Raw genomic sequence first — 26,281 nt, forward strand, 5'->3', positions numbered from 1 at the left:
GGATTGGGCGAGCACACACTGCGGCACGCATGCACAGATGCTGCCAAGTGGTGTGTGAAGTGTGTAAATTGTCTTTTTTGGAACTGCGACCCAGATTTGACCCTCTTGTGTTTGATTTTTTTACAAGAGCTGGGTTTCTCTGTGGTTGGATTCAAGATTTTTCATACTCTGGATTTACTACTGATCTGAGCCCCATCTGTTTTGACCTTAACCACGGGAGGACTTACCTACCTGTGGTGACTCCTTGCTGATCCTCCACCTGTATGACAATAGAGAAGATGTAGGCACTGCAGGAAGTAGGAGGAGTCCGTTCACACACTCCAATATGATTGGCTTGAATTTCAGCTTGCAGGAGCTGCTCAGAAAGCTGGAACAGGTATATGTATCTACAGATTTTAGGATGCATTTTGGCTCTAGGTCTCACAGTGGCTTTTGAATGCAATATTTCCAACAGCATGAATACAAACACAGTGACCATTCATTATCCATCTCTCCTTGTGTTTGTAGTTGTGGACCTAATTTGGGCCGCTTTATGAGGTCTGAGCACTCATTATTGGAGTCATTAAAATGGAATAATCGGTTCTGGCTTCCTTTGCTAGTTATTAGAGAGTGCTACCATGCAGAGAGGGAATTAGTATAGAATGAGACCCAGAGTCTTGAATTAGGTTTAATTTGTCAAAGTAAACCTTTACAGTAATTGTGTTACGGGCTAAAGTCAAACATGGCTTAGCCCAGTAAGGGTCATTGTCATTTGTCAATGTGAAATACCTATTTATTGTCAAGTTATCATCAAAAGGAGACTGTGTTTGTGTGGATTTTACTTCAGCCACAACTTAACCGTGTGTTTTATGCTTTTATCCTTCATAAAGTAACAGTCATAACTTCAGTTTCCAAGGGAGACTGTCGCATCCTACCTGCACTCCAAACAGCCCACGGCCAAGAAATCTTTATCACTCATTAAAGTGTCCATAAGATCCAGAGCCATTCACCTTTCTACTGCCTTTCTACCCACACATAGTGGTCGTGTGGTAGCACATCAAGAGCAGTGGTTCATTAACCGTCTGTGTTATGCATAGGTGCTTTTTGTTGTACGGTTGCATATCTGTTGTGCTTGCTTCAATTGATCAAGGTCTTCAGTAGCTACACTGTGTGTGTGTGTATGCATGGGTGATGGAAAGCCCAAATGCAAAATGCTAGGACTGAAATGCCCATATTGAGTTAATTTCTATCAATAACGCATAAATAAAACTAAAATTCAAAGGGAGCTTTGTAAATGAATATATGTGCCTTTGTATGCCCACACAGTCAGTGCCTTCTGAGCTGTGTGTGTGCAATCATTGTTACCCTCAGTGGAAGTATAAGTGCTAAAGAAAAAGAAAAGGGAAGCACTTGGGTAATGACTTGAAACACAGCCAGCTAGCTAAGTGACTGACTTACTGTCTTACTCTTTGTCTGTCCTTCTATCTTTCTTTTTTTTTGCCCGTCTGTCCCTCTCCGTCACTCTCCATCACTCTCCCTCACTCACTTTCTCCCTTCGATGACCTTTAAGAGGCATATGATTTGTGTCAAAAAGCCAGCGGGTGATTATCCTTTCAGATCACAGTGGAGGGATTTGCTTCAGCCTTTGTGAAATGTCTATTGGCATTCAGTAATTACAGCACTGTGCCACAGATGTCTGTGCTAACTGATGGTTATTTTGTGTGTAGTCTAGTTCTACTGTAGCTAGTTACATGTTCCACTTAATATGTTGTCATGTACGTTGAACACGTGTGTGTATGTGTGATAATGGTAACATAATATATGTATATTGTTTACTTAGTGACGTGTGTGACTTTTGTGCACTATAACAAATATACAAACAGTTTTAACTTTGGAATACTTTCACTTAATTTCTGAAAGCTGAGAAGACTCTTTTTTAAACTGTTCAATAATGCAGAGACGACAATGATACAGTGCGGCAACATTAATTGCATTTTTCTGGATAAGGCAGTTTTACAGTAATTGTAAAATGAAACTTGGCTTATTGCATAATTTCCAATCTGTTACACCACAATGAGAGAGATACACAACCAACAACCTTAGGCACTGAGGATGGGTCATTTCACTCACAATGACCATTTTTAATTGCCAGTCTCTTGCAGGCTATAGGTCTCATTATACTTCTCTCATCTACTCTAATTTTGCCCCATTTGCAAATCTGTCTTGGTGCTGCAGGCGGTGTTACACTCATCCATATGGTATTGGAGTATTTTTCTTTATCTGCTTCAGTTCAAATTGGTTGAGCTGAGGGGAGTCCCAACAGAGACAGAGAGAAGAAGTGGAGCAGTTTTACACATCTAAAAATAACACATTTGACAGGATCCTCTGCTTGCGTCAGCCCCCCTTGTGGTTCAGTCCTCGCACATAAACACTCGCACATACCCTTTCGAGATGGGCTTGTGTAATAGAGCTGCCTTGTTTGGGACACTCACACACACGTACACGTGGAAAAAATTGTGCTTCGTCACAGTACTGAAGGCAGTGGCCACATGCAGCCGCACATACATGGATAAATACATAACATTTCGGAATAGCACTGCAATACAACAGTATATCATACTGTAGCCCAGCACGCCATTAGCAAAGCTTGCTTTGGTGTAGCCCTGCTATAAAGCAATGCAGCATTAGCATGGAGGCAGTTATTGCTTAGGGACTTGCTCCTGGATGGGGTGGGCCTTCGAAGTCAGTGACAGGGTAGAAGTTAAATCTTTTTAGTCAAACAGTCAAAAAGTACCTCGAGGACATTTAATAAAAATATAAACTTCTCTGCCCTCTGGAAATGTTATGCAGTGTGCAGTACACTGTGAACTCCCTCAAGACCAAGTCCTCGCGACAAAATCCATCGTTGTATTCGGTTTATGAATAGTCAGCTGTGACAGCCAAGAAAACAGTGTAACATCCAATTTTGGGTGATTTTGATATGAACTTCTGCTTCACTACTTGACTGTACATTTGCTCAGAAACTTACCAGAAGAAATGGTCAGTTGTGATAATTCTTCTCTGTCTCTGTATTTGTAGGACATCCAGGCTGAGATCGATGCCCACAATGACATCTACAAGAGTGTGGACGGGAACAAGTCGAAGATGGTCAAGGCTCTGGGCAGCTCAGAGGAAGCCGTGTTTCTCCAACACAGACTGGATGACATGAACCAACGCTGGAGCGACCTGAAGGCCAAATCAGCCAACATCCGGTCAGTAAACCTTTATCCAATACAGAAATCTATTTGTCCCAAGCGTTTATGTAGCTCAGATATCAGTTGTCTGCTCTTCATCTGCTCTTAAGTCTGGAAAGAAAAAAAAGATTTTCGGAGAAGGTCATTGATCAGTCATGACAGTTGTTCAAGTAATGTAGGTGTCTGAAGGTGTCTTCGTCTTGCAAAAGCACAAATTTAATAAAGTTTAGTCCAAGGCCACAATAGACTGTTAACTTACCAATATGCTGAACTCTGCCCTTACTTATAATATGTCTCCTTTACTGTTGATCAGACCATTCAAGTCTCTCAGCTCGTGAAAAGAAAATGGTCTTATTCATGAGGGGACATGACTCAAAGGTCTTAGATCCGTCGGAAACCACACATGACGTACAGCACGTTGTGGAATATCCTTGTGGGTTTACTTTCAGCTGCTCGGATACAGTAGCTCCTGTGTTCCAGATGTCAGCCATGTAGCACAGGGATGAAATACAGCTCCAAAAGAACCTGAGAGCCACCGCAGTGGCACATAAACTTCTGAGGACAGAGACAATGCCGCATCAGCCATAATCTTAGCATAAATAAATAAGATTGGGCAGGGATGTACAGGGTGAAGAAAGTGAAGGCGGAAGTGAAGTTGACAGGGCCAGATGGAGATGTTCAAAGAGGGGAAGGGAGGATGGAGGGAAGAGCACAAGAGCATAACAAAGCTTACAGGGCTGGGAGGAAAGGTTAGAGAGGCTGAGCAATTAGAAATTAGGAAAAAAAGGTGCAGGGATAGCTTCTGCACTGAAAGGTGTTCGTTTTGAGCAGGAGAGGATAAATGGGAGTGAGTTGAGGTCAAACAGTGCAAAGCTAATAGGCTGGACTTATTCCACAGGAAGACAAGCGAGCGATAAATAGACAGCTAGAGATCAGTGTGTGTGTGTGTGTGATAAGTCAGGAGAGGAGGTAGAAACCGTGCGTGTTGATTGTATACAGCCCATTATTCCTTAATTGCAGTACATGTGTAATTATGGCTAACTCGGGGTGCGGCGATAGGAGGTCTCTGTACACAGTGTTCAGATATTATGCCTGGAGGAAAGGAGAAAAACAAAAGTGCTTATCAACACATTTTGAGTGCATGCAACCACCCACACAATTAACAGCCAACTGTGTTCCCTTGACATCCAGTCCAGAAGGGAAGCAACATCTCAAGAGTGTTGGGTTTTATAGTAATAAAGGTGTTTTTCATAATTAGTAGTTTTCTTTTGTATAAGCTTTAAACCCTTTATATAATCAGTTTCATACAAGTATATAAATATCAGCCTTGTAATAGGTGCTACATGTATGTTACTGTAAAAAGGAAGAAACAATGCTACAGTACAGATGTGTGTTTGTTTAGTCAGTATAAGAGCATATGTGCTTCAACAGCGAGAGTTAAAAATACATACAGTATAATAATAGTCAATGGTGTATGTTTCCAGAGCCCATCTGGAGGCAAGTGCTGAGCGCTGGTCTCGTCTGCTGGGCCTCCTGGAGGAGCTGTGGAGGTGGATCTGCATGAAGGATGAGGAGCTGGCCAAGCAGATGCCCATCGGGGGAGATGTCCCCACCCTGCTGCAACAGCAGAACCACTGCACGGTGCGTACTGTCACCACAGGCAATGTTCCTGACACGCTTTACAAGATTTATCATATCTGTCCCTCTTTTGTTTTTTTCAAGTTTCCAAAAAGTTGCATCTGTCACAGAGGAGTATGTGTTTCTACCAGTGACAGTATAATTAGTGGTTAAAGTTTCCAGTCCTGAAAAGTGAAGCCAGTGAGGAAGTGTCTTAAATCTGGATTCTTTCTAACGACAAGGCTTGGTCAGGTTTTCATCCAGACTGGAGCTACTGGTGCTCCAGTTTGGTGCAGTTTGCTGACTTTGTATTTCTTGTACATTTATTGTCTGTTTTTATGTTTGTGTGCTATAGACTCATCATCTTATCGATCTTAAAATAGACGATAAAGCATGGTATGCTGGCGTGGCGCAACACACCGAACTCCTAAATGTTTTCCTAAAATGTTTCAGAAACATATTTTAGTGTCCTGTTAAGCGGTAATATGAGAAAGTTTGTTACCAGAGAGGCCACTATTTTTTCCTGCTTGGAGCCCAAACAAAGTGCTACCATTAGTGCTAAGCGTTAGGTGAGCATAATACGTTTAGCTAAACTACAGATAATAATCAGTTATTGGTCACTCTGCAGACACCATGCACGATATTTGCTGTTGATGTTTGCTGCTACAGTATGTCATTCTTAGAATTGTTGTTATTTATCACTCTTACTCCACACTGTATCATTTATTCTAGCAAGTGATCAATAACTTCATTGCTCCGACCCATTCACACCTTTGTCACCGCTGCCATTTGTCGCCCACGTTCCCCACTGCATTATTTATTGTAACCACTAGTTATTGTGATAGTGCTTTGGCGTGTAATTGCTTTCAGATAGATGACTCACCCCGTGGCTACTGTTTACTCTCAGTCCACTGGTCGCCGCTACTGTTGATGTTGCTCTTGAAATTGTAATGCGTTTCTCCACAGCCCGTTCACCCCTCTGTTATTTTGTTCCCAAAACGCCTTGAGAGTAAACACATGTGCTGTCATGCGTGGGTGCAGGATCACAGATTAAACGAGAGAGATCAACACATCCATTACGCATAAGGTGTATATAACACAAACATATTTGTATCTGTTGGTGTGCACACAGCATGTATCCCTGTGCGTGTTCTACTGTAAGGACGTGTTGTTATGTAATTATATATTGCATTACATTTTTGGTAGATCTGATACTAATCAAGACTCATTGAGCAATCACACAGCACACAGAGACACAATCAGCTTCTAAAAAAGCTGAAATGAGATACAGTGTGTATCCTCAATCATAAGGAGGTGAATAAAAACGCCTCAGTACTAGAAGGAGAAGGGAAAAAAATTAAATTTTGAGATGTGAAGATGAACAAAACAAAATCTTTACACATTTAAAATAAGTCTATAAACTAAGAGACCCCTAAAAAAGAATCAGGGAACTAAAGTTTCAGCATAAACAGTCTACATGGTGTATTTTACGGCGAGTAATTTCCAGGACAAAATATTTAGAAAGGTAGATAACTGATCTATTCTAGAAACAGAGTGGGGTTCATTGCATCGGCAGGGAATCAATTTCTTGGCCGCTGTAATGCTTGCTAAGTATAGTCTTTAATGAAGAAGCCTCATTCGAAAGCATTACAGATTATGTGAAAAAATCCAGTGAGCAGAAACTACAACTTGGCAATGAGCTGGCCTTTGTGATGCACATTCTCTCTAAAGGAAAAGAGGAAGGAAATGTATGAATTTAAGAAGAATTTGTAAATAATTGTGGTTATGGGAATAAAGGGACCTGTATTCAAGGGCTCAAAATGGTTACACTTGCAGTTCTGTTTGCATCTTGTCATGAGACAATGAACAACTGTCCGAGTTAATCAAGTTTTGTCCTCTGAGGTTTGAGATGATGTCTTCTGTGTCTGACAGAGAGACATGCTTCAATCCAGCAGATCAGACAAGGTCCATTAGATACGGAGTGGGACGGAGAGCACACAATAACCACAGGAGAATACAATCCTCCTGCATCTCTGCTTTCACCTTCCTTTTCCTATTACCCTCTTTCAGCTCTTCCTACCTCGTTTTCTCTCGTCTCTGTGGTTTCTGTCCTGCTGTTGGTTTCCCTCACCTTTACATCTCCTTTCTTAAAAGCCTTTCTTTCTCTTTGCCTTCACACAAGATTTCCCATGCTATCCTCTCTCTGTTCCCTTTTTCATCTCCAGGACTTCAGGTTTAAGAGGCTGAAATGGGAAATAAAAAACAGGGGAGTTGAAGGCTCACTTTTCATTTTGACTATGTTATATTTTTCCCTTCCCTCTCCTCTGTATTCTTAATAGATTGGCCTGGAGGTCTTGTCGACCCTGAGAGGGATGAAGGGGCTGAGCAGCACAAAAGGCTGGGGCTTTGAACACGTCATGCTCTATTACTTGCTTACAACAATACTGTCACACACACTTGTACATGTCCCCTGTACTCACACATACATACACACCAACTGCTCTGTCAGTGTAATGGGGGAAATTTGTACAGATACATGAAAATTGGTATCTATGAGGTAGGGATGGCTTAGAAGGGCTAAGTGGAAAGTCTTTTTTCCCAGGAGACTTGAAGAGATAAAAACGAAAGGGCTAAGCCACTTATCCCAACAGAGAGCAACTGATATTGCTGTTATTAAAGAATCAGAGGGAAGAAAAATCTGTAGACAGCAGTGGTCCAAACGGAGGAGAAAGTGATGGACAGGAAACGGCAAACAGAGGCAAAATTAGATCAAGAGAAACGGGGAAGACAGAGGATGGAAAAGAGGCTTATATGTGAAAGACAGGAGCTTAATAGAATACAGTGCACTTTCACCTGTTTGTCTTCTGGGATATACACCATCTAACACAACTGTTGTATTCAATTCAGCCTGAAAGCAGCTGTTCATTTGGCAGCTTCCAGGAGGAATTTGAAAAAAAAAGTGAAAGATATGCAGAGGGATGAGTATTGTCCTATCTAACTTGAGTGACTTCTTGCTCCCTCCACTGTGTATTGATCGCTGTCTGTTTTTCCCCTTCTAAAATGGCCCTAATAGCATTTATTAATCGCACATTCAATTATCCAATAAAAGGCCTTTGTCAGCATTCAGCTGATTAAACTCATCAATCTGCTCTATTAAATTAACAGCTTTCAGATCAAGGGGTGAGAACAAGGGGCTGAGTGCTTGTGGGCATTTTTAACCGCTCTTATCTTTCAGCAACAGTTGGCTTTTTGTCTACGTTGTTAGGACAGTCCAATCTGGATCTGCTTAAGCGCTTGTTTTAAGGAGAAATATGAAGACAAACAGGCAAAATGCTATTCTGTTTAAATTTAGATTTATTTAACATGGCAGTTAAATATGTCTCAATATGCTTAAGCAGCGTACAATTACCCTGTCTAAAGTGCGGAGCGTCTAATAATTCGCCACAGAACCCATCTTAATCATTGTGTCTGCATGATTGATTAGCACCATTTGCACCTGAACGGACAGGTCATAAAGGAGAATGAAATGGATTAAACTGCTGTGCTGGACTTTACCTTATCTCTTAGGGAAAGAAGAACTCGGAGTCGCCACACTCTGAGTAACTTTTAATTGTTTTTGTCTGGTTGCTTTGCATTTCTTGGCAGCAGTTTCATGATTTTGTTGGTGGACTTTCAGCTCTGCTGAATATAGTTTTGTTTTAGAGTATATGTCTTTAAAAAAAGGATTGCAGGTTTATTATCCACAACAGTGGAATATGTCTACACCACACCTCAGCAGTTTAAAACACTGCAAAATGAATGCTGCTATAATCAAATAATGTTATATGAACAGTGGCTCAAATGTCTGTGAGCGCACAGATGAATATCATCCAACTCTGAATGTCCCTTCAGCTCCATGGAGCATTTTATTGTCTTTCAGCTCATAGTGTTTTGTTTTCTGGGCCGCTTTCAGCACTGTTTCCAGCTGTCAAAACCAACTGTATAATACCTGCCCAGCATCAAATGACAGACTAGTCACACAGTGGAACATCTAGCAGCTAGAAAATCAGATATTTCCCTCAGATGTTTGTGTAAACCAAAAAACGACAGCATGTAAAACAATAAAATCAGTGATAACATGAGAGGATAACTGTGTCAGTACTAGCACTGATCAGTGACAATAAAAGGGACAAAAATTACTATTATTTCTTGCTGAAGATTTGTACTGATAATGAAAATCTTTTTTTTGCCAGAAGCATTATAAAATCTCTCTTCAGACTCTCAAAAGTCTCTTCAGTGCTTTAAAATCCATGTAAATCATTTCAGTGATAGTAACCCAGCATTGTAAAATAAACATATCCAATACATATTTTAAAGAAAATAATAAAATAACTATGTTGTGTCAGTAATCGTCACTGAAGAAACTTGCATGCATTATTATTTAACTGTGCTTTGCTGTTTTATTTTAGTCACGGGTTGATTTCTGACACACATGGGTATTTTACTTATTTAAACCGCACAAGGATGGAAGCAGCAGGTTAGTAAAGCATGTCGGGCAGTATGAGTTCAAACAACATATCGAGAATAGTGGATGTTAAGGGCAAAAGAGCAATGAATATTTCAAGCGCAGTCACTCTGAGACTCCTTCATGAATTGTGTAACTGTATAATATCATTTGGCTCAGACGACAAAGGTTTAAACATTTGTCATAACCACAAATATACAAAAACACTTCTGCCCTCAATTATTTCTTTTTATTTGCTGTAGAAAAATAATAAGTTTCTTGCAATTTTTTCTGGATGTGAGTGTACCCCCATTGAGAATGCTCCTTGAGTGCCTGTCAGGTACTCTTATGTGGAGAGCTGGTTTATTGTAGTGGTCATTTCAGGGGCTTTTTTTTTTTTTTTTCCTGGAATAAGATGAGGGGAGGTGGTAATATTGCAGAGAGGCTGTGATAGCAGGGTTTTGAGAGCGGGAAGAGGGATGTTTGGCAGAGCTCTGAAAGTACCTGTGTTGTGATGGTATCTCATCGCCGCCACAGCACAGGGCACATGGTGATAAGAGTTTGCTTCGCTTCTACTGTATTGCCACACATACACAAACACCCCCACATAGACACAACCAAGGTCATGCATAGCTGCAGGGTAGATGTCTAAGTATTGTGGGACTGACAAGAGTCCTGACAAATCACACGAGCTCAGACTATATGCTAATGTGCCAGTGCTAAAATCTATGAAAAAGAAGAAGAGCAAAGTAAAGACCTGCCTCTTTTAATCTTTGACATAGACAGCCTTGTCTTGTCACTCAGAGGCCAGCTGGGATTTGCCAGAAAAAAAAAAGAAGCTTTTCTCTCAACCTGAAAGCTGTACATGTGTTTGATATTTACCTCTCATGGTCCCTCTGAAAAGTGTGTCCCTATGTAACACTCTGATAATGTGAGCCCATTGAAGTTTCACAAAAAAAGACTTGAGTGTTGGGGAAAGGTCTTTGGTGTACTGTAGTTGTCTGTCTGAACTGCAGGCACTGAATGGCTGATGGCTGACGGAGAGGCTGCTTCAAACCGAGGGAATTACTTGGCACTACTCATGTAGCCATTGTTACAACCATCTATGGCTTGGTCTGTGTCTTTTTGGAGCCATTTAAAGCTGAACGACGATGTTTGGCAGAACACTGCTGTCATAAATTCCAACATTTATTGTAATAGACAAGTACAGTTACATTACGCAAGATACATGGTATTGATATTTTTATTCTTTATTTTAGAATCAGTAGCTGTTCCAAGGCTTTCAATCATATCACATGATCTTCACCAGCCCACTACGACAAGGATTTGTACATGTTTTGATTTCCATTTTTTATGAGAACTGAAAAGATTTAAAGGGCTTAAAAGTTTAGCTTGAATGTTCATTTTTGTTCTTGAAAACAAATAAAGATGATATTTTCCAAAATCAATATGCAAAGTTGTAAAGCACATAACTCACAATAATCCCAATTGATGTCTGAAGCAGTGAACTATGTTCCACTGCTAAGCATTACATAAAATCAAACTCTTCAATTATCCATTTTGTTAGTTCTTTGATTACAGCTTGTCTGAAATCTCAAATTTAAACAGAAAATAGTAGAAAATGTAATTATAAGATCATATTGTTACACATTTTAATGATAATTTTAGTTCTGGACGAATTAGTTGGAAAAAAGTTAGTCAATCATCAGAAAATTCTCCAACAGCAATGTTGACAGTGATTAATTCTGTAACCAAAAAACATTCAGCATCTTTTCAAATATGTGGATTTGCTGCTTGTTTCTGTTTTATATAACTGTGAATTGAATCATTATGGGTTTTGATAGGAACCATACAAGCAATTTAAACACAATTCACTTTGGATTCAGGAAGCTTTTGATAAGGATTTTCATTTCTTGACATGTTATAGCCTAAACAATGAATCAATACTAATTATTAAACTAAAATATTAGTTAGATGATACTAAATTATCAATCAGGCCTGAAGCAACATTTATGTCCTGAATGTAAAACAAAATAGACATAGATGTAGGCAGTGGTAACAGTTTAAGTGTCCGTCATTATACAGGTCATACCAGTCAGCTGAGTTGTGATCAGAAACAGTCGCTGTAACTGTAAAAGTCAAAGTCCACTTACTTCCCTTTTAATGTAGTTTGTAATACATCAGGGTCTTCAGCAGTAGATTAAGTTTGCTCACTTGTAAAGGATATTTTGCATATCTTTGTAAAGTTAAACCAACGCTGTTTTTTAACTACAGGAACAGCATACTGAAGCACACAGACAGCTTGCTAGTTTGATGTTGTGAATATAAGCTCCTCTTACACCTGGTTGTTATCAGGCCCCTCTGAATGATCCAACCAGGGATGTTTCTACCCGAGATGGTATTTGTGAGCAGACTGAGCTGCTATCTGTGATTTGCAGGAAAGGATTTTTTTTTTAAGTTTAAAAAACCGAAATCAGAATATTTGACTTGCTAAACTCTAAGAAACTTGCAAAGAATGTTTGCTGATAAACAACCTCTTCTCACTCAATTTAATCCCTTCTAAATCCTGATTCAAGTCACCAACAAATCTGAGTGCAAAACAAAAAAACAACAATGAAAAAGCAAAAAGTTGGTTTCTATTCGTAGTTGTCTTTGCAGTTTAGCTCCTTTCCTTATCTCTGCTCCCCATACATACCTCTTTTCTTCTTCCTCAATCACCTCTCATTTAGTTTCTATCTCTCAAGGTCCCCTCTCTGAGCTACCTGCCTATTATGTTTCCTTCATGTGAGCTAGGTGGAAATCATTGAAACGGAGCAAACCATTTATTAGCAGGGGTGATTTAATTTGGGTTCAGCGGGATGCTTCATTTCAGCATGAGGGTACATTTGTCTGCAGGAGGCTGTAGGAAATTGTCATTGCAGTGGGCTAAACTTGACTTTTACAGAAAGTTGCTCCCTGAAATTGGCTTTTTTTTTTATTTGAGAACTAGAACAAGAAAAAAAGTGTGTGCGTCTCAAAGCCTGTGAGCAGACGGTTACCTCCCATCCTCCTACCCTGCTTTTCTTTCCCCTGTCTTATCTCTTCAGATGGTGCTGTGTATACGATCCCGCTGAACCCAGTGTGTTGTCATCTGTCACTCAGCCGGTGTTGTGGGCACAAACGAAAAACAGAATTTTTGGCATCTCATTTCCGCTGCACTTGTCTGTTCGATGCGTTTGATAAGTGTGAGACTATCAAAGCGAGTCATCCCATCTAATCAAGTTGCCTCACAGCATCTTAAACTACATCACCTCCTCACAAAGCAATGACACACTCCGGTAAGCAGTGAAGTCCCCTGGGGTCACCCTTATATTAAAACAAGAATAATTATGCCATACTCACTCCTTATCTCTAGTTTTTACTGCCTGCTGTGAGCTGTGGCTGACTAGTTGACATGAGGTTAAGAAAAGTGTCCGTCAAATTGTTTTGTGAACTTAGCATCTCTTCTTCTGTTTGGTAGTGTGTGTGTAATAAGAAGATGGACAGGATATGTTGTATTCCTATCCTGCTCTGTAATGATAATTCCTGCAGGGTTATAGCGCCCAGCAACTCACTCTATTCTGCGGATCACTCAGTTAATTTCACACCGACCCAAAGGAAATGCTTGGTTTGACCCGCATGCTCTCACCTTCAATCGCTGCTCTGTTCTCAGAGCTCTCACTCCAGCTGACACTCTCAACATACAGTAGCTGCTCTCTTGCTCTTAACACTCTTTGTTTTCTAATAAGGGAAGACTAAGCAGAGAAAGTATTTTGTTATGCAGCACTCACCTAATTAGCCATTGAGAGTGTTGTTTATCTCGTGCATAAGCTGAACATGAACATCTGCTCTTGTTCTTTGGTCGTATGTGCGCATATTTGAGTAAGCCATAAGTGCCTCTTTTGTAATATCCTGAAAGTCAGAGCTGATTTAAGCAGAACTGTTTGATTACTGGATATTTCTGTTGGGGGGGGCAGCAATCTGGATGCATCACCTTGTTCACAATACAACAGGTTCATTTGAAGTTCATTGGCACAGACTAAATCAGGACGTAAGAGTTGGAAACATGCATATAACTGCAGAGGAAATTAACTAATTACTTCTTTCTCAAACATTCTGTTAAAATCAAACTTTCTTTCTGTTTGAAGTTGAGATACTCTTTTCTGACATGTATCTATTCATCCATCCGTCCGTCCATCCATCCATCCGTTATATGTAAGCTCTTTTCCTTATCATGGTCACTGAATTTGGGCAGGAGGCAGGGTACACCCTGGGCAAGTTGCCAGCTCGTCACAGAGTTAGTTACCTTCATATATTACAGACTAAAGCCCTTTAACCTGCTGCTTTGTGTTTCTCCTGCAGACCCTACGGTCAGAACTGAAGGAACGTGAGCACTTGGTGGTCAGTACTTTGGATCAAGCCCGGATGTTTCTGGCTGACCAGCCCATCGAGGGTCCCGGAGAGCCACGCAAGAACCTGCAGCCAAAGACTGGTAGGTTTACACACTCTTTATGTGAAAATATTATTAAGGCTTTATTTTGAAATGCTACTAAAACTGACACTGCAGTACCACTTACAGTCCATATTAACCACTTGCAGTGCATTTCTAGTCAAACAGGAGCTCAGTTTAAGTCTGGCCTTGCAGAACAGTACGTCTTTCAGTATCAAGTCAAAGGCAAGTGTGCACAGCAAGACTAAATACTCCTTATTGGTGGTGCGGGGTATTATTTCCATGAGTGGATAGATTACAGTAGTGAGCTTACTGGAGGGGAAAGACACAGGAGGAGAGGACATGCAACAAAGGCCTTTTGCTGTACTAAAACTCTGGGGAGGTTATGATGGCATGTTCAGTTCACTTCGTAGACTGGTTTTTACCCAGCTAGGAGTACCAGATCTGCAATGTGTCTTAATCTGCACATTCTGCACCAAAAAGCACTCAGACATTCACAGCAACCCTGTCTGGTTTTGGCCTTTAACCCAAATATAAGGGCGCATTTGGCCCAGTTCTGAGGTTAAGTGCCCTTGAAAGACCACTCACTGAAATCCGAGCTGGTGGTGGTAATACCAATATCTAATACAGCACCCAAGAATTAAGTATGCACCGACTCATTCAGCATTCCCTCTCTGTCTCTGTTGCATGCGGCAGGGAAGTCTCGGTTAAGTCAGCACATTTCCCTTCAAACTAAAACTCTACTATGTAAATAATTAAACCAACCTAAGGGGCTGTGTAGGGGTGTGGCGAGACTTCAGAGCACATTCCAATAGGCTTGTTGTCTGTGATCTTTGATACAAATATCAAAGGCTTGCCTCATTGTATAAATAGATAAAAAGCTGATTTAACATTAGAGGCTGCTCTTCTTATCTAATCAGAGGGGGTGGGATTCCTCAAAGTGACACTGCAGTGAAGTCTTAACAACTTCGGATGTCTTACACTCTCTTTCTTAGTAATTTTGCTTTGTTTATGCCACCTAATTGACTGTATGTATGTATTGTCTGTATGAGGCACAGTCTGCGGTGTGTCTCAAAGATGATTTGTGTGTATGCATGTGAGGGAGGGAGAAAGAGATTGCAGAGGGGCAACAGGTGAAGATGGTAATTCAGTCACTACCCCTGACGATGAGGCCTTAGAGCTCATAAGCGCTACTCATCTTTCTTTGTAGTTAAAATGAGTATTTGAGGAGCGGTTTTCTCTTCTCCCCACTTTCTTCTTTCCTCTCTGTCTGTGTCCTCTGATATGTCACATTTATCCCTTACCCTCACCTTTCCTGCCATACCCATTCCCTAGATCCCCTGCGTCTCTCACCCTTTTCCATTTCGTTTGGTCACTGTCACCATACCTTGTCTGCCTTCGCTTCCACCCTCACTGTAACTGAGATCCTTTTTTCTTTTTCTTATTACCTTCTTCCCTCCTCATCTCCCTCTGCATCTTGAGTTTTCTTATTTGCTTAAGCTGAAATCCTACAAAGGACATAAATAATGGAAAGTACAGTAAGAGGGAAAATGCCCATGAAAGGCTTCTAACCTAAATGATACAAAACAATATATGTGGTGTTGAATATTTATGCAATACAATGTAGCGGTCTGAAAACAAAGTGTTTAATAAAAAATAACAAAGGGCACAAAAGCTGTCTTTGTCGACAAAATCACTTTAACTCTTTCTCTCTCTTCCTTTGTTCCCTCTCTGCCCCCAGACCTCACCCCAGAGGAGAAGGCCCGAGGGTTGGCCCGGGCTATCCGCAAGCAGACGGGTGAGGTGAGAGAGCGGTGGGAGCGTCTGAAAGGACACATGGGTGGCTGGCAGAGTCAGGTGGAGGGAGCCTTGGAGCGTCTCCAGGAGCTGCAGAGCTCCATGGACCAGCTCGACCTGCGGCTGACTCAGGCAGAGGAGGCCAAAGCTACCTGGCAGCCTGTGGGCGATCTGCTGATCGACTCTCTGCAGGACCACATCGACAGAACCATGGTGAGTCAGAAAGACAGCATGAGCGCATCAAGTCAGCAGTTAGACACCCCACCCATCTGTACATCATTACAGCTCGCGGCACTGAGTCAGCTTGAACAAATGTCATCTTTTCTTTAACTTGCAGTTTAGCCGTGAATTGTGTGTTTAACTCGCAAATCACTGATTTAACAGTAAAGTCAGCGCTTCAAATGGAGATTTGATTCATTGAAAGTATTACCTGAAACACGTACATCCATAAAATAAATGCACACAATAAACTGACTAAGACTTGGCTGTGAATTCCCACACAATTTCCGCACTCCTCTCTCCTCTATCTCTTTTTATTTTCAGAACAAATAGTACTCGCTTTGATCATGTACTCGGTTTGATGATTCTGTCTTGTTTGTTTGTAAATGCTGCTCATCAAATTCGAGAATGCCTTTTTGCCCAAGGAGACCTGGCCAAGAAACAAGCAACACATTTAGCTCACAAGCAGAAAAATGACAGCACTTCCTAATAAACAGTAAACAATCAATGAGAAAGTGACAAAGGAGAGATAGAGGACAGAAGAAAAACAGCTGCGCCAAAATAGTCAGGTAATGCTTCACAGGTTGTATGAGCGAAGGAAACTTCTGCACTGTTGCATTCATTTAGCTGTCTGTTACACCACGTCATATCTCAGTGATTGCCTCCCTGTGGTATGGGCAGTCTGGCCAATTATGGCTCTTAATATCCATGTCATGTAGGCATCCACTTGGAATAAAACAGGCTATTAATAGATTTTGCTACAACAGTGGAAACACTTCTCTTCAGTATGTGACACACACAGAGGCTGTAGACATTAAGTTTGTTAACAACCGCAGTAGAGACTATAAATGCAAATTATAGCACAACAAAACTCCATTTAAAACTTGATTTGTCTCCAATTAGAGCCTATGAGGTCAGCATAAAAAGATAAACAGGAACTCACAGTTATTGTTTGTGAAAGCACAAACTTCATAATTAAGCAATTAGTTAGCCTGTATTTATAACTATAATACAGTTACAATGCCAATTACATTAAACCTTCTGTTCAGGCCTTCAGAGAGGAGATCGCTCCATTACGTCAAGATGTAAGAATCGTCAATGAGCTTTCTGCGGAGCTGACACCATTAGACATTCAGCTGTCCTCCACTGCCTCCAGACAACTGGACCAGCTCAACATGAGATGGAAACTTCTACAGGTAGTTTAAATCCTCATGAATTATCTGTAGATGTTGGATCAGACGCGGTCGCTTTCTTGTTTTCTCTTGGGGTTCTTCTTCTTCCCACAGCATTTTGTCCACCGTGGCTAAATAAACGCTGTCTTCAATACATCTTGATCCTCTTTCCTCCTCTTCCCTCATTCTCCTGCCTGCCTGTGTTTGTTTTTATCTCCTCTGTCCGTCTCTGTCTCCCCTAGTATCTTCTCTCACTGAGTGCATGCTGATTTCACTTTGTGTCAGTCGAAACACACAGGGGACTGAGAGTTGTGCCTCTACCCGTGTACCTGTTTTATTTGAACACAGCTCTGTTCTCAATACAACACTTTGTCACTAATCATCAATGGACACCATTCTCACAGAACAGCAGTCACATTCTTGGCTCTCTAAGCGCTTCGATGTCTTGGTCTAATCTGTTGAGGGACTCGCTGAGCATTTCTCACAGCGGAGCGTGTCTCAGTCCTTGAGGGAATGTCATCGCAAAGTCTCTTTACAAGTCATCAGAAGAAAGAGTTGAGAAGTGATGCTGGTAGTGAATTAGAAAGCGATATCCTCTATGTTAAGTTTGTATGAACACACATTCTCTTCATGAGGCAAGGTCAATTATCCTGTTTCTTCATGTTTTTTTTTACACTGTGTCCTGTACACTGTGTTTTTCTTGGACTGACTTATTTTCTACATGTGTTGATTATGAGAGTATAAGTATTTTTTTTTCCTTGACCAATCTGGCTGATGACGCCTGTTCGTCCAGCGGTAGGAGGACTGAATACTGAATACACGTCAAACCCTCCGACAGCGGCATTGCTTGAGATAAATGAGTCGGGAATGTGGGCAGAAAAAAAAGCAGAAGAAAGAAATGAGATCTTAGAAACTAAAGTCATCCCTTTAATTTGTAGCCTTGTGATATCTCCCAATATACTGTACAGATGCCCAGTAATAGTCTTTTTGCCTGGAGAATAACCATAACTCAAAGACACACAGAGAGGGGAGGACTGAGTTTCTCTGTTTTCCATTCTTTTTATTTCTTTCAGCCTGCAGGAAGGCGACAGCTCCACTAATAAGCCAGATCTGACTGTGTAGTTTGATGATTCAGTTTTCATATGCAGACAGCTCCCATCTTCATCTCTGTGGGACAGTGACCATTATATCCATTAGTGTCCAGAAAGAAACTGAGCTATTGGCCTTTCTGTGTCTCTTTCCAGGATCCCTGTGTGGACAGCTGTTATCTGGCTGCCACAACGCCTCAGGTATATGTGTATGTGTGTGACTTTCAATACTACAAATTGCCAATACGGTCCTGCTATTGAGCTTGATGGACCAAAGCAACCCCACAGTCGCGTCGGCCACAGGTGCACAGCCTGAGAGGTCACTACAAAGCTTTCAGCAGGGGAGCAGGATTGAATGTGTGCGATTAATAACTCAAAGCTGTATGAAGCTTCACCTTTCATTGGGTGTACTGAACAATTGATCTAGTGTTTTTATCTTGATAGGATCTAGTAAGCTCTCCATTTTTTTCTTTAAATACAGTTTTGTAATAATAAAGGTAATATAGAGTATATGAGGAAAAAGGAAGGTCTTGAGTCTTGTCCTGTTTTGATCATATTCAGAAAATGATGCTTACAAGCAACATGAGACGCCACATGATTCTGATATTATTCATGTTTCTGATCTGTGTGTCACACCAGCATGTTTTTGACTCCTCCATATCTCGCTCTGTGGTTTCTGCGTGGCTCGAGTTACTGCAGCGGTAGTGGGATGAACCCACTCTGGTTTCTTGCTTTTGTATTTTTCACTTTGCTGGATTTGGCTTGATAAGACAAAAGCAACATCACAGTTTGTTGTCTTTCACTTCCATTTCAGTGTCATAAAATTATGTATCTTTTTTTTACTGACTGATGATTATGTAATAACTGCTAAAGGTGACAGTATATGAGTATTTACCTTGAGACAACAACATTTGTCTACTGTCAGATTTTGCCTTTCCATTTTTACCACGTAGCGATATTTTATCTTGTTGTATTAGTTGTATTTTTTTCATGTTTAACTCAATATATCACAATATAAATATGTGATAAATTATATTATTCATATGGCAAACACTGATCTGGAATCTGGATCAGGTGTTTACATGCTATAGTATCCCAGTTTCAAAGTGAGAGAAAGTAATCCAGCTAGAATATTAAAATGTTTCCAATTGGGAATGGGCAAATAGTTTCTATACAATGCAATACACATGCGATACAGATATAAATGGAATACCATATGCATATATTTACATTATACTCATTGAAGATAAGATAAAGTATACCTTTAAAAGGAAAAAAAGTTTTTTGAATTTACTGTTTCACAGCAAATCCACGTCCAACTTAATTGTGTTGAAATTGAATTCATTCCAACCATGACGCCATCTCCAGCCACTGTAAAGTTTCATCAAGTGCAGCTTTCAGGCCAACAGCTGACTGTCACGTCTGTGTGTCTGTTCATCTCGCAGGTGGCGGTGGAGGACAGACTGAAGCTGCTCCAGGAAGCCCACCGCGATTTCGGCCCCTCCTCTCAACACTTTCTCTCCAGTGAGTACACAAGTCCAATTACCACACAGAGCCAATTACCTCTCTTAGGAAATTAGACATTTTTGAGGGGGATTTGGTTTGTTTCCACTCAGTTACACTGTTTCACATCAGCCTTATTTTTTTATGTCCCATCTCCTAATCTACAGCTATACGCTTCACGGTCACACATGCACAGACACGCAGTTTGCAGACGAAGCACTTTCCTCTTGAATTATGCAAGGCTTAATTACAGTTCTCCACTGACTCCCTCCTCTTTCACCCTCTTTAGAGCGATCATTAGCAGTGAGAGAGGGACAGAGAAAGTTAGAGACAAAGCTAGAGAGAAAGACAAATGCAGGAGTGTGAACATTAAACAAAACAGCTAGTCTCTCGCTCCCGGTGTCTGTCTCTCTCTCTCTCTCTCTCTCTCGTCATTTTCTATAATGATATAGTCATTAGTGTTCTTTATGCTCCACCTGATTTGCTTTGCTGGCTGTCAGACACAGAGACAAAATGGACGACATGTGCTTCAGAGCATGTGGTAAGCTCAGCCACTGTGCCATGTCACCGCCAACAGACATGAATTTACCCAGTAAGCCCCGCTGAGAGCTCTGCAACCGCACCAGACAAAACAGCACCCCATCTCCTCTTTCATCTCCTCGCCACTATGACACTATCTACTTCATCACACATTCGCTCTCATTACACTACTAGCTTAATATTCCCTCGGGGATCAATAAAGTACTGGGTCCTTATCTTGCCCTATCCATCTCGTATATATCTCCCAATCTCGCTTAATCTCTTTTTTGTACTGTCTTTTCATCTCTCTATCTGAGTGTGGAGCTGTGTCAAGGAGGAGGGAAAGTGGGAGGGCGACAAATCATGCAACATTTCTGTTCCTTATTGCACTTGAGACTTTCTCAAGTCTTATATTTGGCCTGTTTTAACACGGTATCAGCTTGTCATTTTTAAGATTTCCTTGGTCTATCAGTATTTATTGCCATCTTTTGTGCTCCACAAAAATTAACATAAACCTGGGTGCACTTCTCTCAACATTCTTTCTTTGTTTTTTAATTTCTTTTTTCCTTTCATGCCCAATTATCTCCCTCCTCCCTCTTTCTGCCAAGAAAACAATACCCATTTGCTTTTTTTTGTATCCCAATTTCATGCACAGTGAGAGTCTTTTTTTACATGGCTAGACTATATTATTATGGGTGAAAATTAGTCGAGCCCCAAACACTAAATACATCACTGTACTTCGTGGTAAAATTATGCAGTGTTTATTAAGGTGGTGTTTTGATTTTGACTGTGTGACTCCATCTCTTCTTTCATTTATCTCTCTCTCTCTCTGCATGTAGCTTCAGTACAGCTCCCCTGGCAACGTGCGGTTTCTCAGAATAAGGTTCCATATTACATCAAGTAAGTGGCGAGAAATTGTTCAGTAGCCATGTTTGTGTGTGGATAAATTGCATGCATTTGTCTTGGTGTGTGTCAGTGATTGTTGCATGTGGGCATTGAGGATATTTTCTCTAGAAACACTGTTTCTTTCTTTAGTTTTGTGGGTGACTCCTTCATACAAGTGTTGAATTGTGACTTGAAATTAGGAGTGATTCTCCTGTCTCAAATTGTTTTATTTGACTATTTTCTTGTCTTTTTTATATATAACTTTTGAATATTGATCTCTGGGGAGGAGTCAGTGTCCTAAGACTGAGCTTCAGCCTACTGTAGATCTCTAGATTCTGCAAGTTAAATATCAGCAAAAAACTTTCTCCCTGAGTATTGCTGATGATTCCTTTATTGGCCGTGACCTCCGGGTTGTGTAGGTTAATGCAATCAAACTAAGCCAAAATATTCTGTCTAGTCAGACTGACACATGATCTTTAATGGCTTTACCTGGCATCTTTGTGAGGCAGATTTCCAGCCGCTACATCCTCCTTAAGGTAGACCCAAATGTAAGCAGTTGGTGGTTTGGATGGAGTTGAATTTAAAACCGAAATAGCTCATTACCCCAAACATATTTCTACAGAATATCTAGCACTTAAGTCTTCTCAACCTTTTCACATTAAAGCTCTGACCTCTGACATACATCTCCCATGAAAAATCAGGCAGCTATTATTATTGTTCTGTGTATGTTCGGTGCACATCCGTTTTTTTATTTTGCTCCCAATTATGAGCTTTTTTCCGCAAATTAGCTCCGGTTTGTGTATATTAAAATTCGAGCAGTTTCACCTGCACATTTCTCATTCACTCTTTTTGAATAGATAATACCTGCCTGAATCCCAGGACAGCTTCTCACACTGTTCTAATGGTGACTGTAACAACTTTAGCTTGACGTTTTGCTTCCCATTCTAATTTTTGCCTAATCAGGCCAAACAGCAGAGGGAATATCTGTATTGGCAAACGAGACAGCTTCTCTGCTGTTAAGCAAATGTCAGTTCTGGAAGTTTGACGGACCTCATTATCCACAAATCATATAACTGTGTGTCAGTGAACTGCTGACTAACCAAACCTGAATCAACCCTTATTTTTGGCTGATGGTAAGAAAAATCTTTGGATCGCAGTTTTAACGCTCAACGATTTGTCAGTCCTGCTTTCTTTGTCTCAGTCTCTCGTTTTTGTTGGGACAGTATTACAGCCTTTACGATTTAAGATGATAAAATGGGTGTAACTTTTAGGGCTGGCCTCTTGAATCACCTTGTCCCTGAGCCCAAATGTCACTGTCTCAGTTTATCAAATAGCTATATTTTAAAAATTTCCCTTGTGCCATTGTCCACAGAACAACCCACAATAAAAGCTTCAGCTGTGAAGATTTACAGGTCCAGTCCTGGCTCAGCAATAGGTTAAACTCTAAAAAGTTTTGATGCAACATAAAACCAGCCCGTTAAAGGGTTGATTCAGTTTGTTGAATCATCCTGAAAATTTAATTTGGGAGGTCAAGATGAAAACATTTTCAGACAGACGATAAAGACAGAGACAGAGATGAAGGGAAAAAAAGGATTTAGACAAAGGATGAGGGGAAGGGACACCTGTGCCGTGCTTTGGCCTGCTGTTTGGCACTAGAGGGGGATCACAGATGAAAGCCAGAGACAGGCAACGACTCGGAGGACAGGCTTATAACTTTAGAGTCAACAACAGCCTGTGATCACAGATGTGCCCAGCCAATGAACCTGCTTCCGCCCACTCGCACCAACAAAACACATTTGCATAAGGGCATTTGCACAAAGTAAGACACACACGCACACATACATTTGGACACACAAATAGAGATGCACAAATTCGAGCTGGCAAGAAAACACTTCCACGCGCCCAAAGATGCATATGAATTCCAACTGGAACCAAGCTCAGACTAATCAAACACGCACACACAGACCCATTGTAAACACACGCCATATGTTCTGTTGATGCCTCTAGGTTGGTGGGACCAGGTTTTATTTTTAACCCTACATTGCCTTTCAGAAACAGGAAAAAAAAGAATCAATCTTCCTGCAACTTTAATCTCAGTATGGCTTTTTAAAAGATCTCTGCTGTCTCACACACAAATACATGCAGGCTGCTGCACACTCATACATACCCACTTAATTTGCAACTTGAAAACTGAACTCTAAATCCATCTCCAGGACTAATCACAGGTCGTTTTCAGTGCCATGACATCTATGGGATGTCGCATCAGTCTTTGACACATTCATTTCCCCAAACCCCTCCTCGTCTCCTCTTCCATCTCCTCTCATACTCTGCCTCTTTTCTCTGAGCTGACAAAGGGTCCCTGATTAAAACTGCGACTTGTCCACCCCCTATAGTGAAGAGTTCAAGTGACATATTGGGGAAAATTCAAATGGATTCACACAAGTTCGGTGCCTGCCACCTCATGCTGGCAACCTGGCTTGCTGTCCCATTTTACCCATTTTGTCACTTCTGGTGTGGGCTCACATGCCTTGTAGGCGTTTTGAGGGGAAATATAGCAAGACTGCGACACTGCAAAGATTAGAGAAAGTCTCCTTTACAATGCAATGCTTTCCTAGATATATAATCTGTCTGCGCTTTTGTCAAGAAACACTCGGTGGTGTTGCGTGTCCCCAATAGAACAGACAGGCTTTATACACATGAGTGGACATAATCCATCCCCGTCTCAGGGTGTCTCTGTTATGTAGTGTAGAATTATGGTTGAACATAATTTTAAGAAGAATCCAAAGCTGTTTGAACTGTATGTTCAAAGCAGAATACCGATAACCTCAAACGGGAGGGGGTTAATGTTTACAGAGGGAAAAGGAGGCAGAGGAGGCCAGTTGAAAGCCAGAGGAAGACAGAAGATGTCAGGCGGTGAATGCAGGCACTTATCACCCTTCACAGACACCTATTGATAAGTCTGGCAGGTTGCTGTCAAAGTAAAAGAAAAAAAAAATCTTGAAATCCTCCTTTTGCTTACTCAGATACTGGACTCATTTTGGCTCTATGGATACCCAGATATGCAAGTAATCATTCATCTGCACACTCATGATTATTCAGGACACTCTCTCTGTGTGTGTGTGACAGTGACAACCTCCCAGCAGCAAATTGTTGTTTAAAAGTGTCGGCTGGTCTGAAGCCAATGGTTTTATGAGATACGTCGACCCCTTGTCCTATTGTCCATCCTTGACCATGAGGCACTTGGGCACATGTCCCAGAAGGATTGTGTTGATTTGTGATGCTTCCTTGATTTCATTTTCTGATCGCTTACTATTCTTTTATAGAAAAGTCAGACATAGGCACTATTTATGGGAACTTGTGGTTATGGTCGGTTTTCGAAGTGAGTAATTAGCAAAATCCTTCTGTTGCACTCTGCACTAGGTGGAAATGGCAACGCTAGACACAAAATGTCAAGGGGAATATCAATTATTATTGATAAGCTTAATTGTTATCATGGTGATGTTTTAGTCTGAAGGGCTTAGATCGTGCACTCTGTCAGATGTTTTCAGCATCCTATTTTGCTTGCTCGCTGAGACAGAAATCTCATAAAAACATTTTGTAGAAGGTTTTTTTTTTCCATCCTCACAAAACCCTGGCGACTACATAAATTCTATCCTTCCTCTGCTGCTGCAGTATCCTCTACCGTGACCGCATTTGATTTGTTGTTGTTTCTTCTGAAATGTCATTTAATGATGTTTATGAAGGAAAATGTCACATGCACAAGACCCAATGACGCTCCCACTCACACTTAGCCCAAGAAAAGGTCATTGCAGATTACCTTTGCAGATACAGAATAGATACCAAAGTAATGTCACATGTACGCCTGCAATTAACAATTCATTGTTTGATTAATTGTCGTAAATTCCCACGCCCCAGAGCAGCTCTTTTCATTTTTTGATTTGTCTGACCAGCAGTCCAAAACACTCAAAGATCCAACTTGTTGATTATTGTCTGTTGATCAATTAATCAAATAATTGCTTATGTGTCCTGCTGTTGGTTCATGGTGTAAAAGCAAAATGGACTATATGAATGATCTGTATTAGCAATGTATGTATTAAATATATGATATAAAACTATATGACTTCAAGCTTCCTGCTCTTGGTTTTTGTGCCAGTTTGAACACAAAACAAATTACAGGTGTGAAAGAAACCTTTCCAAAGATTGGGAAGCCCTCACGCTGGTTTGAGGATCAGAAGATGAACTGCTGCATGTATCTCCAAGAAGCTTTCAAATATCAAATATCTCTCGCCTATGAATGTTTCCCGCTGTGTTATCTAAACAGTAGCAGCTTTGTAGTAAATGTGTCACCTGTTTGCTGTTTTATTTTTTTCCTCCTCATATGGGACAACAGAAAGATTGCTTAGACATTACAAAGGAGATGTGTTGAAAGGAAAGCGTTGAGGACAGTTGAACCTGACAACTCAGCCGTCCTCATTATAGCATTCATGAGCTGTGGATATAAGCACAAGCTTCTAATCTTTTTGTTGATGGAAATTCTGCCGCGTGTACGTAAATGCCATACAGGCTGTTGTTTGTGTTGTGTTGCGTGTATGCATGTGCTATTGTACTGTCTCTGTTTTGCCTCTGATGTACCCTTCCACACTTCAATGACAAAAATGTTTTATAACCATAGCTGTTGGAGATTTGTAGCCTTGATAGTCAGTATTCTTCCTCTGAGTTTTACTGTTTGTGTGCAGCAAATATCAGCAAATCCCCCGACTTGGATTCATTGAAACCCTCCTGTCAAATCAGGTGACCTCTTTGTATTCCGTCTAAATAAAACACAAGCCTGTCCTCAGCATGGGGCGGTCCAGACATTAGCACTGCCTGTGCAGGTGTGAAAGGGATCACCGCCCTGTGTGGCCATTGAATAGCAATGAACATCTGCGTACGAGGAGGGCTCCTATTGTCCACTCTGCCACCTCAGTTCACTCTGCCTCACTTCCAGCTGTCTGTCAGCGGAGAGCAAAACCGCAGGGGAACCTCTGCATTCAAAAACTGCCTTCTGGAGATCCTCTCAAACAGTCCACACAGATCTGAGTGCATCTTCTGACAGTGAGGTGCCACGCAAACACATAGAGACATCACGGCCAGCAGAGCTCAAATAGATGCACTGATTGGCAGCCATAGCTTGAGAAGAGTCTGAGTCTTTGCTGTCCTGTGAGTGAAGGCAACTGTGTTTGATCAGTTTTCACACAGGTCCTATTTTATTTATTTTTGTAGTGTTGGTGTTTCAGTAGACGTGTGTGTGTGTGATGTGGCATTTGTGAGGCTTCTGT

The 26,281-nt window shown here is 41.0% G+C and overlaps 1 protein-coding gene across 14 annotated transcripts in view; it reads left to right on the top strand.

Annotated features, from left to right (window-relative positions):
* The window catches only part of utrn (utrophin), a 166,503-nt gene that overhangs the window by 98,636 nt on the left and 41,586 nt on the right, over window positions 1-26,281 (top strand). For 11 of the 14 annotated variants that reach the window (XM_027284138.1, XM_027284139.1, XM_027284147.1 and 8 more), the window contains 8 exons: window positions 3,058-3,230; window positions 4,697-4,853; window positions 13,693-13,822; window positions 15,522-15,790; window positions 16,846-16,992; window positions 18,213-18,257; window positions 19,502-19,580; window positions 20,918-20,978. In XM_027284138.1, the coding sequence (XP_027139939.1) occupies window positions 3,058-3,230; window positions 4,697-4,853; window positions 13,693-13,822; window positions 15,522-15,790; window positions 16,846-16,992; window positions 18,213-18,257; window positions 19,502-19,580; window positions 20,918-20,978 (1,061 nt within the window). The remainder of the gene's footprint in view (window positions 1-3,057; window positions 3,231-4,696; window positions 4,854-13,692; window positions 13,823-15,521; window positions 15,791-16,845; window positions 16,993-18,212; window positions 18,258-19,501; window positions 19,581-20,917; window positions 20,979-26,281) is intronic. The other 3 variants (XM_019259060.2, XM_027284145.1, XM_027284142.1) reach the window with 1 other exon arrangement.

This window comes from Larimichthys crocea, chromosome XI, assembly GCF_000972845.2.
Source record: "Larimichthys crocea isolate SSNF chromosome XI, L_crocea_2.0, whole genome shotgun sequence".
NCBI lineage: Eukaryota > Metazoa > Chordata > Actinopteri > Sciaenidae > Larimichthys > Larimichthys crocea.